At 38.8% G+C, this 17512-nt stretch overlaps 1 protein-coding gene across 2 annotated transcripts in view; it reads left to right on the top strand.

Annotated features, from left to right (window-relative positions):
- The window catches only part of LGR5 (leucine rich repeat containing G protein-coupled receptor 5), a 120437-nt gene that overhangs the window by 66981 nt on the left and 35944 nt on the right, over positions 1–17512 (top strand). For both annotated transcript variants that reach the window (XM_032645039.1, XM_032645038.1), the window contains exons 3-4: positions 5721–5792; positions 13380–13451. In XM_032645039.1, coding sequence (XP_032500930.1) covers positions 5721–5792; positions 13380–13451 — 144 coding nt within the window. The remainder of the gene's footprint in view (positions 1–5720; positions 5793–13379; positions 13452–17512) is intronic.

Genomic DNA, 17512 nt, shown 5'->3' with positions numbered 1-17512 from the left:
TTTAAAATCACTAGATAACACAATGTATATAAAGTACTTTACATTGTGCCTAGAACTTGTAAGTTGTTTTACAAGAAGTACATACTATTTTTGTGACCCAAAGGACTGTACATGGCATGTTGAAAGTGCTCAGATAAATTGCTGAGTTTAAATTTGATGCATAATGAAGAAGGAATATTCTTCAGCTGTTTCTGATCTGTTTATGTAGTGGCTAGCCAGCGATCTTGCAATAGTTAGGCCAGACCTGAAGTAACTCTAGCACTATGGCCAACTGTCTTTGGAAACAAGATCAAATGATCCATCAGTACATATTAATTCAGCTCCCTGCTCTAGGCAGGCAATAAGATTCTTGACCTTAGGAGCCTATAATCAAATCAAGTAGACTACATATAAAATGGTAGAAAATGAACCTTTATAGACAGCATTGTATAGAATATAACCTATAGGAAAGTTGACTGCGGACTGAGGTAATTAGGAATACTTCACAAAGGAGTTGAAAATTGAACTTCATTAGTCTTTGGTTAAAGAAACCATAGGGCCGTATAACCACTAAAGGATCTCGCTGTTGACCTGAAGAGTTCACTTATTCAGGCCAGTGGCCTTAGCCCTTAAACATTGAAATCTGATGTTTTTGATCTTATGTAATTAGGAAAACAAAATGGACAGTTCATAAATACACAGTTTAAGAAGGAATGATTTGGGGCTGGACTTGACCAATTAGATATGCTTAACTTATTGGGGGAGAAAGGGTTTTTTTAAATCTCAATTTCTTGCGTATTAAGAAAGACACTTTTTTCTACCCTGAGAAGATCTGTGGATTGTCACAATCCTTGTATTCAAGCCTGCTGAATAGGCCTCAGCAAACCTTACCAAAGATGAATGTCAGAGGGTTAAATGCTCAGTATCTGGGCCCTTCCAACTAGCACAGGCATCTTAGGAAAGCAAACCTAACCGTGGTGAACTTAGCCGGTTACAGTGATGATGCATAACTGCCAGTGGAGGCAAGATTAAGAGATTACATCAGACTATGAGTTTCATCCTATTTGTGTCTCACACTTCACTCCTGGCTCCTGTATGCAGGAACCCAGAGCCCAGCTTTAGTCAATCGAATTGAATTATGAATAGTCAATCTGAATGGACTAGTGTATTTGCTCGCATCACTTTGTCTTTTGAAAGTCACTAATTACAATATTAGTATGGTTTATGCTAACTTTATCTTAGGAGAATTTTTCTTCAAGTGGGAACATTTTGACATTTCAGAAATTTTATGTTTAAGTGATAGTTTAACTACAATTATTCAGGTAATTATAAATCAGAAGAGTAAAAAGAAATTCAGAAATAGGAACAGAGCCACTGAAGTTAATATGGGAAACCACAAGACAGAAAATAGTACCAGAAAACTGGAAACAGACAGATCTTAAGAATGGGAAAAGGGGAAAAACTACTACCGTTAAGCCTGACGTTAGCCCTTACCAAATTTCTGATACAAATTAATTTAGCTTGTATAGAATGTGTGCCCTCTAGATCTCATGTACTTTGTAAAAGTTGGAAAATAAAGCAGTAATTACTAGGAGCCAGCATGAAATTGCTAAGTAGTCTGAAATGTCTTCTTTTAAATCATAGGGGCTGTCATATTCAAGTTCATTTTGCTCTGATTATTTAAGTAGCACCACTGTTAGATAGCTTCCATGCTCCATAAGGAAGGACTAGATTACACTTACACAAAATCAGGAAAGAGATGATGTTTTTCATTTTACATAAAGCTTTTCTGAACTTTGGTGTCTGTATCTTCAAAATATGGGCATAATAACCTCTGATCTACCTCCTGATATAAAGCATGAGAAAGTGATTTTAAAATGTTGGTGACGTGTAATAAAGAAATTTTAATAAACAAGAAGAAAAAGATGGGTGGAGGGAGGATAAGGGAGAAAAGAATGAAGGTAAGGAGGAAATCTATGTGTAACAAAAACAATTGTAGGGCAGAAAAAGACTTTAGTGGAAGAACCCTATCATTTTTTAAAAGTAAGTGAAATAAGGGAATTCCCTGGCAGTCCAGTGGTTAGGACTCAGCACCTTCAGTGTGGTGGCCCGGGGTTCAATCCCTGGTTGGGGAACTAAGATCCCGCAAGCTGCACAGCATGGCCAAAAATAATAATAATAAGTGAAATAAGGTCCAGAGAAGTTAAATGACTTGTGTGAAGTCTCGCAACAAGTTAATAGTGAGGAAAATGTAAGCCATAAAGGGAAAGAAAAAAAAACTGAGTGTTAAAAGACAAATGGGTTCTTCGAAGACATGACCTGGAAAGCCTATTAAAACTCACCAGGCCCTTTCACTTACCTCTGAAAATACTACTCAGCCAAGGGGACCGATGTTGGACCGTGGTTCCCTGCACAGTAATCTTCCCGAGGGTCCCAATCAGAGAACAGGGTCAAGTACCTCTGCCACTCTCAGTGCTCATCCCATTTTGTTCACTCACCTCTCTCCCTCCAGACCAAAGTCCAGAGAGGAGAAATCAGGGCCCACACTTGAGTGCTTTGCTCTCATCCCACCATTTTACAAAACGAAGCTACCAAAAACAAACAAAAAAACCCTTGGATCCCTTTAGAGATTCAAATTACTGTAGAGATTCAAAGAAACATACATTCTCAAAAATATTTTAGTTGGTTGTTACAACACCCAAACCTCTGCTTATTTGATTTATCTGAAGAGGAATGTGTCTACTGTAACTTACTGATTTTTTTTTTTTTTTTTTTTACTTTTTATGGCAGTTAAGTCAGCAAAACTAACAATGATAGGACAATTTGAGTCTTCTATATGGAGAGATATCTTTAAGGATAAAAAAAATTTTATGTGATATAAAAAGATATAAAAGTTTTTCCTATTAAGTTGTATCTTATTATAGAAATGAAGATGATGAAAGAGACATTTCTGTGAAATAATTTTAGAAACAGAGAGGAAAACAAAAAACAAAACCTTCCAGCCAAATGGTATGTGGGTCTCAAGGGTTGGAATGTAGTTGCCCAGAGATTTGTTAGTTCAAATCTTCACAGGAAAGATGTGTGTGCACTTCTCACTATTTGTGTACTCATTTATATAAAAGTCTTTTTTCCCCTATAGTTTATATGTATTTAATTTTTTAACTGCTAAAACCATCCCACGTGGTAAAGAAATGAGGGGAAGGATGCAATGATTTCCTTAAATTGTGGTTTTGGACAATGAGATATATCTTCCACCAGCACAACGAATAACTAATAGCCCGTCATAAATTCCTTTGTTTTAAGACAAATTCCCCTGATAACACAGGTCAGTGGTTATACAGAATAGTTCTGAATATAGTCTGTGGCTCTCAAAGTCCTTGCCCAGAAAAGAAAAACAATTCATGTGAAGTGAGCTATGATTCAGGAAATGTAACAGAAAGGTATTTACCCTAACAATAATTTAAACTAATAAAATAAATAAATAGAACGTTTTTACTTTCTCCTTTTCATTTCCAAAGTCAGTGACTCAGAAACCATCAAGCTACTCGATCACATAGCAGCAGTAAGAGTCGATAAGCCCCCATTTTCAGGCTAGATTTTAGAACTCAAAAAGTGTACTGTTGAAGTCATGACTATGAACAGGATAGTTAAGGACATTTTGGCTGAAATAACAGTTCCTGGTCAGTTTAGTCTGATCAGTTAAGCCACCTGTGATCGTCAACCAAGTCTGAGTCTGTCTTAATTCAATAAGCAACTCTTTTATAGCACGGTCCTATGCAAACCATGTCCTTCAGTTTACATATAGTACTTTGGATAACTAATCAAATGCATGTGGGTTATATAGAATATAACCATAAATATGAAATGTTGGCTACCTGCGTTTCACCTTGACACAAATGGTTTGCCAGGTAGGATTCTTCTTTTTTCTCCACCGTATTCCACCACTTACCTCCTCCACCACAGCTGTGTTACACCAGCAGCTCCTGTTTGAACTGCTGTAGTCGCCTCCTGTGCTTCCACTTTTGCCCCAAAGTCTATTCCCCCTTTAAAAGGGTCCTGTCAGGGACTTCCCTGGTGGCACAGTGGTTAAGAATCCACCTGCCAACTCAGGGGACACAGGTTTGAGCCCTGGTCCGGGAAGATCCCACATGCCGCGGAGCAATGAAGCTTGTGCGCCACAACTACTGAGCCCGCGAGCCACAACTGCTGAGCCCACGCACCACAATTACTGAAGCCCGCGCGCCTAGAGCCCGTGCTCTGCAACAAGAGAAGCCACCGCAATGAGAAGCCTGCGAAGAGTACTACTACTCTGCAACGAAGAGTAGCCCCTGCTCACCGCAACTAAAGAAAGCCCACACACAGCAATGAATACCCAACGCGGCCATAAATAAATAAATGTATTAAAAAAAAAAGGGTCCTGTCAGAAGGGCACAGGCTCCGGACATGCAGGCTCAGCGGCCATGGCTCACGGGCCCAGCCGCTCCATGGCATGTGAGATCTTCGCGGACCGGGGCACGAACCCGCGTTCCCTGCATCGACAGGCGGACTCTCAACTACTGCGCCACCAGGGAAGCCCCAGAAGAGCCCTTTTAAAACACAGAACTGATCACATCACTCCCCTGCTCGAAGTCCCTACTGTGGCCTCCAGAGCCCTGTGTGGAGTGACTCTGGACACTGCTCCAACCTCACCTGCTGTCACTCTCCCCTTGGCCATTCCACTCCACCCATGCTGGTCTTCTTGCAGTTTCTGGACCACGCCAGGCACACTCCCTCCTCGGGCCTTTTGCACCACTGTTCCTTTCACATAGGTCCCTGCATGGCTCAGTCCTCTGCTGAAATGCCCTCTCAGCAGAAGGGTTTCCCCAACCATCAACCATCGTACCTGTAAATAATAGCCCATTGCCCTCACAATCACTGCCCATGGCTCCCTATCTATTCCCTTGCCTACTTTTTGTATAAAAAAAAATTTTAAAGGAGAGTTTTATTTTTTTAATTTTTTTTTAATATCGGAGTATAGCTGATTTACAATGTTGTGTTAGTTTCAGGTGTATAGCAAAATGATTCAGTTATACATATATCCATTCTTTTTCAGATTCTTTTCCCCTATAGGTTATTACAGAATATTGAGTAGAGTTCCCTTTGCTATATAGTAGATCCGTGTTGATTATCTATTTTATATATAGTAGTGTGGATGTGTTAATCCCAAATTCCTCATTTATCCCTCCCCCCCACCTTTCCCTTTTGGTAACCATAAGTTTGTTTTCTATGTCTGTGAGTCTGTTTCTGTTTGGAACAGTATGGAGTTTCCTTAAAAAACTGAAAATAGAACTACCACATGATCTAGCAATCCTTGGCATATATCCGGAGAAAACCATAATTCAAAAAGATACATGCACCCCAGTGTTCATTACAGCACTATATACAATAGCCAAGGCATGAAAGCAACCTAAATGTCCATCAACAGATGAACGGATAGAGAGTTTTATATACATAGTGTAAGCTATTAAGTGATTTATTGTAAAATAGGTAATTTATTATGTTTCTTCTTAGGCCCTTCTTTTGCCAGCTTTTTGATTAGAGATTTAAAGAAATATTTTGCAAAATATAACAAAACAAGGTTCTTTAGAGTTGCTTTTGGCATTCGTGGTCTGCACATAATTGTATTGCATTTTTAACAACTAAATGAATTCCACATGAAGAGAGCTATGCTTACTCTCCCTCCTCTCCCTTGAAACCCGCAGACGTCTTGCCGGAAACGCTTTGACATACATTCCCAAGGGAGCATTTGCTGGCCTTTACAGTCTTAAAGTTCTGTAAGTAAACCGGGTATTGTTTGTTATAATTCTGATTTTAGTGTCAAGTGGATGCTAATTAACTTGTAAAGATTGAGTTCCTCCAATAAACTATTTAGAGTCATGAGATAATTCATCTAAATTCCAGTCTGCCTTCTTTGATACCATAGAAACATGTGATACCTGGCTGGATTTGTGTGTGAAAAAACTTCATCTCTCCTTTTCTAACCTTAATGTCAAAACTTTGTTTGCCCCTAAATAACCAACTTATCAACTCAAACTTGTGAAAGCATATTTCCCTTTCCTTTTGTGCTATGAAGTTGGGGGGAGTTTTTTGAGTCATTTTGATTCAAGTGAATAAATCACTATTATGCTGACATAATGAGATCACAGCCTCAAACCATTTGCAGGATTTGTTTCCTTGTGATGCGCTGAATAAGGCTCAGGTAAAAAAAAAAAAAATCAAGTTTATGTTCCACTTGTGAATAGAAGTAGAAAAGTCTAGTGCATAGTAGATACAATGAGTAGTTGTTTAATTGAGAAATGTTAATTCATTGAGACTTGTAAAAAATGGGCTTTCTTACTATTTAATGTCCAACTTCCTAATTTTCTATCAGAAAACTCATTATCACTGATACCTCCTTCTTCTAGTACCCATTGTTTAATTTTCTTTCAGTTTATTCTTTGTAGAAAAGAAAGGGACCTTGGTAGAGAAAATAGATAACACAAGTTGAAATTCATACCAGGAAAGTTTTATCTCAGGGAAAACAACCTGATTTTATCTCCTTTGAGATAAAAGTTATAAACTCTAAAAAGGCATTTGATGTATTTCTGCTTAATAGAAATTGCATTTCATTGACCTGAGGGATACATAGGCTATTTTAAAAAGCAATTTTATTTAAATTTAATATTTTGTTAAAAGGTAAATTCAAAAGCAGAACTGTTATTTGGTCTTGGTCTACTTAGGTGATTGGGTTTGATCTCCCTACCCTTGAGTTATTTTTACTATTAGGTAGCAATATTTTTAAGTTGTCATACTTCCAAATCCTAAGGTTAATCCATTATGTGGTGAAATTCTAGTCTGTAGCACCAACTCTAATGTGCCTATATTTCCACGAATCCAGCAAAATATTTGGAACCATTCAAAATGCATCACATAAATCAAGTTTAGATGAGACACCTAAGATGTTTTCCCTGTGTCGAAATAGGTACCACTAAGTATTTTGGAAACTTGTTAAATAAATTATATTGGAATGAATTATTTTAATTCATTGACAAAATGTATATTGGATATACCGAACTAGATTGTGTGTGTGTCTGCACGTGCGCATGTATGCACACACACCACTCAAAGTGGCATTGAACAAATTATTGCTGGAAAGACAAAGATCAATAAGTATGGCCATGCCCTTGAAGAGTTTATAATCTAGTGGTAGATTGTGGGATCAAGATACTGTGACCAAGACAGATGAACAGATCACTCTGATTCTGTGGAACTACAGAGGTTGGGAAGGACTCTGTCCAGTCTGATGGTTCAAATTCGACTTCCTAGGAGAGATGTTTCTCCAAAGAGTTGACCTAGAAGCCAAACCTTGAACCAACCATCCACATAAGGTAGCCGACTGAGGGGACACTATACATAGAGACACAGAGGCAGGAGGAACCTGGGAGGAACAGACAGCCCTACGCAGGTGGTACTTAAGCATTCAGGAGAAGGTATCTGGAGAAGAGCCTGGAGAGAGAGAAAAGGTCCTGGTCACCGGGATCCTGTATGTCATGTCAAAAAAGCATAGATATTATTATGTCCTAAGCATGATGAGAAGCCAAGAAAAAGATGTAAGCAAGAAAATGACACTTTCAGACTTTGCTCTTCAGCTGTATCATTATCAATGTGAGGGGGATGCAAAAGGAGCAAGACCCCTGCCAGGAATAGTATTCACTCTTCTCTTTATTTTGCTGACTTAAAGACTAGTATTCAATGAGCAAATCAATTGTCAAATATTTGGAAAGTATTTAGTGTTAGAGCAATGCTTCTCAACCATGGTCATCACGCCTGCCACAGAAAGTTCTGGAAATCTGTGGAAGCATCTTTGGTTTTCCAGGTGATAGGCGTGTAGTAACTTGTCCTGTGATGAGCTGCTCAGCCCAGCATAAAGAATCCCCCTGCATCCCTCTTGACTTCTGACTGTCCCTCCACACCAAACTTCAATCAATAATACTTTCACATGTAATCATACTGAAAGGTTTTACATGAAGTTCTGCATATGCCTAATAATCTGTACAGGAAAAATTAAATGGTATAAATATAATCTCTCAAAATCATTGACTAGTTAACACAGATCGTGCATCCTGTGATTTCTACCCACATATTTATTTGAAAATGATATTATTGCAGTAGAAGAATTACCTCAGAAACCACAAAACAAATTAAAGCTATGTAACTGTGAAGTTGTAAAACGTCTTCTTAAAAATAACTATCATTAACTTAGCAGAGAAACATGAAACACAGGGCTCTCATTGAATCTCATTAACAAAGTCTGCTTTATAGATACTTCGTATATGGCCTTTTAAAATGTTGGGAGCACAATCATACAAAATCTGTGCTGAGATAACTACACAATGATTTATTTATTTGGGGGTAGCCTGTTGCATTTTTAGTATTACTCTTCCACTATCCGGCAGGGTCTACCAACCAACTTCTATGCAGGTGGTATCATGACTATTTCTTTTTCCAGTTTAGCCTCAATTCCTTCTTACCTATGGCGGGGTGTGCTCCCAAGGGCCTCTTGAAGTACTGCAGAACAGATGCTCACCTCAGCGTGCAATGGATTTGAGATAGGATGGATGTTCTCTGTGGTATTTCAGTCCTATCTCGTAAAAGAGAGAGAATTATTTTGATATCACCCTTATCTATAAGGAACACTCATTTGTGAGAATGTAACACTTTCTTATTTTCTCCACTGCAACATCTATAATATGTCTTGGTATGTTATCTTTGTTTTAATACAAGTTATTTCCTTCTTTCCCATAAAGCATTACATAAAATAAGTATAATCTGTTATATGTCTTAACTGTAGATCTTATTCTAGTATCCATTTAGACCTCTACTCTCATCTCCCTGTTCTTGCACAGAATAACTTCTGATCATGTTACTTTTCTCATACCCAACCTTATTCATTAAAAGTGGAGGCAGACATCTGACTCTTTCATAGAAATACCTCCTAGGATAGTCATGTCTGAGCATCACATATATAATAATACATATAATCCCTTTATTATAAATTACTTTTATTTCTCCTTTATCATACAGTTAGGGCAGTACATTATGTTGATATTTTTTCTTTAAAATGATGTGTGTAAATGGCTATATTTTTATGAATTTTGTCTTAATATAATGGATGAAGCGTTACAAAATATTTGGTATTAAAGGGAGAATTAGGTCCAATAGGGTTGAGAACCACAGTGCTAGAGGTAAAATGCTGAACAAGACAGGCCTGGTCCTACCATTGTGGAAAGTGACTCAAATGTTTTATAAAGTCCAAAAGTCATTGGAAGAAAGAAATAACTGCTTATATTGTAGCATGGTGAGAAAGATAATATACAAGTAATATTCATCTGGGGCCCTGATCACATAAGGAGGGTAAGAAAGGATCTGGAAAAGAAGAGAAAGGTAAGAGTAATCCAATCCTAGAAGATAGGAAATGAAGATAGCAACAGCCCTCCTTGGTGAGGACTGTTTTATATCAAAAATTTTGTTACTCTGAGCTCTGGAAGATCACTAAAATTTAAGATGATTATCCCTGTAAATACTGGCCTCATAAAAGGTTACTGGCTTAGTATTGCAAAATACCCAGTCCCATGGAATTCTGAACCAGGCTATCCTCAACAAAGGTTCATTTTCTTGTGTAGGCCATTCAGTCGAGGAATGGCTTATCCTCTTGCCACCAGCACCAGAACCAAAGCCACATGGAGGTGATGGATAAAACTAACCATAGGAAAGTCACAACTAAAATTTTCTCCTTCCCAGAAAAAAGCCTGGATAGCTACTTGATATCTAAACATAGGACAAGTAGGCAGAAGAAATACCTAAGGATCAAGCCATTGTTACAGAGTCCTCTTTCAACGTATAATTTCCTCTCACCTGCTTCACAGTACCTGTACTTGACCTTATTTAGTCCTGTTGGCCAAAAAACCAAAAAATTTATTGTTAAAGTAGCTTGGGGACACTGCATGTAATTGTGAATAGTTTACAGTTTTAAAGCTCCTCGGGGAAAGAGATTAAGAAAATATGAAGTCATCCTTTGCCCCTAGAGATAGTGTTTCATTTTCTTTTCTCACCCATATGTGAATGATAAAAATGAAATTGTAAGTGCCTAAACCCATATTCAGTTCGTGGTACATTCTGCTTGTATTTGCTGCATTGAATAAAGGATTATTTATAAGAGAAATCTGTAACCATGTTGTGAATGCTCTGTTTTAATTGCACTCCATAGTGCTATGAATCCTTTAATTGTTTTGTTTCCCACTGGAATATCTTAAACAAAAACAGGATTTTCTAATTAACTCACTGAAGACCTATAAGGTTATAGTGGAGATAATTTGCTCTTGTTTTGTCATTTGAAAGTAATTAAACAAAAGTTCTTTATTTAAGGAGAGATCAGGACTTAAATGATTTTCTTTAATTATATTTTTGGTATTTAACTGGTAGAAGTGGTTGAAAATTAAATTGCTGGGAGGTAGCTCAGGGGTAGCTTTAAAAGGTATCATTAGTAAAGCTTGTTTAAGTTCCATTTTCTGAAGGTAGATATATAGAGCTACTGAGAAACTTTGCAACTGTTCAAAGAAGAAAAGCCATTTAAATATCTCTTATCCTCTACTCCAGTTTTCCAATATTCTAGAAAGACCACGTTATAAGAGTTTCACTGTCTGGTTAGCAAAGCATAGGAGGACAGTTCGGTACACACTTCGAGCCAGTAATATATTACCTACAAAGTTTACACATCAATTAAGTCTATTATCTGTATCTTATCACTTAAATTTATCACACAATTAGTGAGTGACTTTGAAAACATTTCTGTCAAGTTAAAATTATATCATATATTCAAACTGCTTGGAAAGGTATAAAATAACATATAAACGTAAACTTTTAATAGTTAGGTAAATTATGCAAAATACGGCATTCAAGCTACAATTTTCCCAATTACCTAACCGGTAATTGAAGTGTGAAGTCTCTCTAAATCTTGACTTTGTTCATAAGGAACCAACATATTTTGAGACTTTTGACTTATGAAATGTTAATTGAATCCAAGTTTAAAATAATGAAATTACTTGTTTAAAACTGTTGGATTGGGCTTCCCTGGTGGCGCAGTGGTTGAGAGTCCGCCTGCCGATGCAGGGGGCATGGGTTTGTGCCCCGGTCCGGGAGGATCCTACATGCTGCGGAGCGGCTGGGCCCGTGAGCCATGGCCGCTGAGCCTGCGCGTGCGGAGCCTGTGCTCCGCAACGGGAGGGGCCACAGCAGTGAGAGGCCCGCGTACCACAAAAAAAAAAAAAAAAAAAGAAACTGTTGGATTACAAGTGACAGAATTATGATCCTTAGAAAACAGAATCTCAGCCATGGTGAGAAGAGCATAAATTTTATGATCTCCAAATATTTTACACATCTTATTTGATAGGAGCTCATATTTGCATATATGAAAGTATAATAAATGCCTTCATATTGTAATCCACAAACAACTTATCAATCAGGTGGTATTATTCTATTCCCATCACACAAATAAAAGTCCAACGGTCAAGAAGGGTAAATGGTTTGCTTGCCAAGACTCAAAACTTAGACCTTATCTCCAATCTCAATGTAGCTCAAGTTCAGGTGAAAATATTCTTAGAAATACTTAGCAGAGCCTAGGGTGGTTCTCAGTGTGTGGTGCCTTGCCCAGCAGCACCAAGATCACCTGAGAGTTTGTTAAAAATGCAAATTCTCTGGCCCATACCCAGATCTACTGAACCAGGAACTTTGAGGGTGGAACACAGAAAACAGTGTTCTAACAAGCCTTCCAATGAATTCTGATGACCCCTAAAGTTTGAGAACCACTGGCATAGAGGTGGTTTTTTTTGGCCAATTTTATTTTCTCATTAATTAAAATGTCACTATATCATTAGTTTTGAGAAGAGTACTTATCAGTTTATACAGAAAGGGCCAACCTTTATTGAATGCTTACCAGGCAGCAGGTATTGTTCTATGTACTTTCGCTCATTAGATCATCACAATAAGCCCTGGGGGTGGATATTATTACTGATCACTGAGACGTGGAGAGATTGAATGATTTCCCTGAGGCCACGGGGCTACTGGCAGGGAAGAGGTAGTCAGATCCGAGAACCCATGCTCTTAATCATACTGTGAAAGGCATACAACCTGAGAATTTGTACGATTATTCCTCAAGAGAATGCTGCAAGGGACAGTGGAAAGTACATCAAGCTTCGGAGTCAGACATACCTGGCGTTGAATCCCAGGTAGTCATCTGATGAAAAGAGACTTCAATTGTGGAGATGAGAGAACCAGGCAAATTATTTCTGAAAATCCAAGTATAAATTTGTGACCTAATAAGTAGAAATATTTATTTAAAATGTCTTTTAAAAATGCTTTCCTAAAATAGTTCCCTGCCCTCTGGCTTACATAGACCATGAAATACTGGCTGGGGGTTGGGCGGAGTGGCTGCGAAATTATTGCACTATAAACATTTATGAATGAGGTAGCAAAGTATAAGAAATCTAGCAGGAATTTTTCCATACTATTTCCCACTAGCAATGATATATTTTATTTCACTGTTGCCAGGTATCTCCATTCTGTAGTCCCCATGTTCTGATCAGAACTGTTGAACCTAGGTGAGCAAAAGTGTAATTGTTCACAAGAAGCATTAATTTATATCAAAATATCATGCACAAGGAGGGAGAAGATCTTTAATATCCTCCTACTCTTATCCTTATTTCCATTTTGTCTAATCTAATTGTCATCACAGTGATTCTTTTAAAGCATAAATAAGATCACATCATTCCCCCCCACTTAAACCCTTCAACAAGAGCTTATCACCACATTTAAAATAAAGCCTGCAAGTCCTTCATGAGATGTCCTTAGGTTGTCTCCCAATCTCTTGCTCTCAGTTACTCCTCCTCAGTCACAATGACCCTTTGCTCCTCCTTTAACAAGTCAAGCAAGCTCCGGCCTCAGGGCCTTTGCACTTGCTCTTCCATCTTCCTCAGTAACTTTCCAGATGTTCCCATGTTTTGTTCCATGACGCCATTCTGGTCTCTACTCAAATATCACCTCCAAAGAGAGATCTTCTCTGACCACCTTTAGAATAAAATTCTCACCCCTTGTTACCATCTATCCCAAATCCATGTTTTGTTTTCTGTTCATAGTACCTATTACTTGTCTCAAGTTATATACTCATTTGTTAATTTTAAATTATCTGTCACTCCTCACAGGCCAAGGTTGTGCCTGATGCTCAGCTGTTTCCCTGACACCTAGAACAGTGCCTGACACTGCTATGCTAGTTATTGTTAATTATTGCTGTCTTTAATGGTTTCTTTTTCATTTGTTTCAATGTGCAGCATGCTGCAGAATAATCGTCTAAGACAGGTACCCACAGAAGCTCTACAGAATTTGCGAAGCCTTCAATCACTGTAAGTATAGTTGAAATTCCAACATGTTCTCAGTTTGGGAAGGAGCATTGAAATGTCCAAATGACCGTTTTAGTAAGTTCCTTGGGTGGGGACCATACCTGAATAAGTTGCCAGTGAGAGTTTCCATTAGAGCAACAATTCTTTGCATCCTCATTAAACAATATGTATGAGAGAGACCAGTGTTGGGGTTTGAGGTTTCAGGGCAGAGACTGGATCAGAAAACATGCAGTGAAAAGCCTCTTGTATATGTTGGTATCACAGGACAAAAATCCAGGATCTTGTCCTATACTCCCCTATACAGTATTTTAGCTCCCGAATTCAAATCAGGAATAATACTTTCTCCTTTTATCTAGAAAAATGAGAGTCAAAATCTAGACCTCTTGGCATCTTCAGTTTCTTCTGTTTTTAGATTATCTGAGCTGCCCTGTAATGCAATTTTGCTGAGTCAAATAAAGGCTTAATTTTTTGAGTTCTGTATGTATACCAGGGGTCCTCAATTCAAGAAGCTAAGATCTAATGGTATCTCTTAAAGTCATACTGGGCAAGTCTACTAACCAGGAGCTTCCTCACCGCCACACACAGACGTACAAACATATTCACAAACAGTCCCACAGATATACACACACATACCTCAGATTCACACACCACACACAGACACACAAACACACACAGCAATGGTGTTGGTGTTCCTTACTCTGAATCCACAACTTTTCCATCAGGAGTTTCCACCCTCCTCTGATTTAAAACCTCTGAATGAATAAAAAGTAGTTATTCCTCACACAAAGAACTTTCTCACCAGCTAGATGTTTCGGAGCTTGGGTTGTAAGCAGTGGTTCACAGTGATTATTTGGCAACACTATGCCATGAGTTCTTGATCAGTATCTGCATCTCATCAGAATGTATAAGTGTGTTGGAAATGTTGCATGATTTCCAATATCCACATGTGTAATATATGTTTTCATCTTACTTACACTGGAGGTCCTCATCTGTCAAACAAAATAGTGGTTTCTGGTCTAGAATGATGAGGGAGATAAATGCATAAAAAAGGCAAATAAAATGCAAATAAATATTGCAGACTCGAGCTGAACATCATTGTAAAGAATACATCGGTTAACAATTACACATAGTTTGCTTAATGTCTTTTACTGAAGTGATACAAGAGAAGGAGGAACGTGAGATCTGGAGATGCTACTTTCTTCCTTTGATCTTTTTTCTTCTTTTTAATGAAAGCAAATCTGTACTTGAGACCATTTTAAGCTTTTTATTCCAGTCGAACAAAGTGACTTCCTAGGTTCTCACCAGCCTAGAGATAAACAAGCCCACAAGAGCCCCTTTGTGGCAGGGGGTGGGTCTGCTGCATTTTCAGGAACTCTGTAATGACATCACAGTATCACTCCCCCTTTGTGGCACAAGCCTTTTCCTGAAGGAAAGAACCAGCCAGAGCAGCAAAACACCCTGGAGGTGGGTTATCTGTGTCAGGGCACGGGGTCTAATGGCTGAATTGAAAAACGAGATAATAGCAGTGGCCAATAGGATCTTTAAACAGCTGTGAGGCAGGCGGAAGATAGAAGGATAAGAGTTTGTAACCAAAAGCCACTATCAGCTGAAAGAAGATCACAAACAGAACACCCACAGAAGTGAACCCTTTGAGAAAGGGAAAACCATGAATCTTTTGTTCGCTCGAACTGGGTGGTGCCTCTCTGATCAAGGTGTTCAGATTTAGTTTCTTACCGTCTAGATATTTATTGTTCACCAGGTGTCTCTTGCATTTGGTGTCTGGTTCACAAAAACAATGACTTTTGAAACCTTATAAATATGTGTTCCCTGTGAAAAAGCCAAGGGTTAACTTTCTAGCAGGATGCTTATCGCATCCAAACTGAGGCATCGAGATAGATCTTCAGCCCCCAGCGCACACCGGATTGTATCGGCCAGTTATGTAATGTTTGTCCGGGGTCCCTTTGCCCAGAGCACGGCAGACCATGTGAGGTGCTGAATGTTGGCAGTGTGTGCAGCTATGACACTTTGTCTCACTTACATTTTTTGTGCTACTTTGGTACAAGCATGAAGATATGACTCAAAAAAACATACCCTTAACCACCAACCACACAGAAACTGTATTGTACCAACCAAAGGAGTCCCCTACCCACTCTGGAGGTTTGGGCTACTGTGAGCCCTTTTAAAGTTTTACTGTTGTCCCAGACGCAAGGTGTTTAATAGTATTTCTCCCGCTTCCTTCAAGCAGTTCCAAAAATAAAAACAGCTTTGAGTCTAATGGTCATTGCAAACGTGCATTCCTTATCCATTGTCCGTTCATTTTGCATGCGTACTTCAGCCTCCGTGCTACTTTCATATCAATACAAATAACAAAGAGGGTGAAACCTGTCTCATGCATGACACCTGGGGGGCTTCCGTTCAGCTACCTATCCAGCTCTTCTTGGACTACAGTCAACCCTTAGACCTCCACTTAGCCCTTTTTTTAATGGTTCCTCTTTTCTCTTTCTTGAATTCATTCTATTTTTCTCCACTTTATTCTTTTCCTTGTATTATTCATTCACTCTCTAAGAAGCACTCTGCATTCCCCAGGGGCTGGGAGTGCATCACCCATATGCATTCCTGGCTTTGCAACTTCTAAAGGGGGGCTTCTCAATTCCGGCTGCCAAGAAGAATCATCTGGAGAGTCCGGAAGCCTGGGCTGCACCCCAGACCAATGAAAATCAGAACCTCTGAGTAGGAGACCCAAACATCAGTGTTTTCTAACTGGTTTAATGATATAGGTAAGTGCTTCTTAAATGAAGATTGGGAAAATGAGTGTCCTAAGATGATTTGCAAATATCCTCCTGAACTCTTCAAACTTGAAATAATAACAAAGTCCATATTTTGCATTCCAGTATAAACTAATATGAAATAAAAGTAATGGGCCTTTTATTCAAAAAGTCGCCTTGTTTGTGCTTAATTGAAATAGCTCACATCTACCTATTAGTTCTGCTGACAATCTGGGGCAGATAAAGTTAGAAGGCCACATGCTGTATTATCCTGCTATTCAAATGTGTCCGTGGACCGACAACATCAACACCTCCTGAGACATGCAGAACCTTGGGCCTCATCTCTGTCTAGCTTGATCAAAAGCTTCATTTTAACAAAATCCTCAGGGGATTTATATACATGGTGCATTTGAGAATTAAAATTTTTAGCATCTATGACATGAACAAAGCAGTCTACAAACCAAAAATGGTTGAGAACTACTGAAATAGATCATGGGTATACTTTGCCCCACCCATACAGACTTGGCTTCATTGAATAAACTTTAAGAAACTTGATTTATATTGAACTTGGTAACCTTGCTCTAAGAAACAAATTATACTTATATTTCAAGGGATGTAATTTTCATTGATTCCATGTAAACAACAAATATTTGGCTTTGTTCATAATGAAAACACATAGGTACATTTGTGTTCGTTGAACTCTCTGCTGTTGCTTACAAACTGCTCAGCTAAAGAATAAGAGGGCTTGTCCATGTGCCAGAGCCCGGTAGCCCAGAGCCTGCCCCTGTACAATATGTACGTTAGGCTTCTGACAAGGCAATGACAGCCCAGACACCAGTTGGCCTTTTGTAATGTAATCAAATATAACTTAATTTCCTTTCTGTTTTTTGGAAAGGAATAGGAAATGTAATCAGAATTCACAGTGAATTGGATTTCACCAAAAAACTTAGGGCATCATAGTCATTTGTGGACTGGGATCAGATTACAGTGATTTGATGGAAACTCAAAACTTAACCCTCCCATAACCTCACACCTTTGTATTAATAGTTAAGAAATCGGGCTTCCCTGGTGGCGCAGTGGTTGAGAGTCCGCCTGCCGACGCAGGGGACGCGGGTTCGTGCACCGGTCCGGGAAGATCCCACATGCCACGGAGCGGCCGGGCCCGTGAGCCATGGCCGCTGAGCCTGCGCATCTGGAGCCTGTGCTCCGCAACGGAAGAGGCCACAACAGTGAGAGGCCCGCGTACCGCAAAAAAAAAATAATAATAATAGTAGTTAAGAAATCGATCTATGAAAAAAA

The sequence above is a fragment of the Phocoena sinus genome, chromosome 10, assembly GCF_008692025.1.
Source record: "Phocoena sinus isolate mPhoSin1 chromosome 10, mPhoSin1.pri, whole genome shotgun sequence".
NCBI classification, from domain to species: Eukaryota; Metazoa; Chordata; class Mammalia; order Artiodactyla; family Phocoenidae; genus Phocoena; species Phocoena sinus.
Note: the sequence above shows the minus strand (reverse complement) of the source record. Positions and strands in the feature narration are given on the sequence as shown.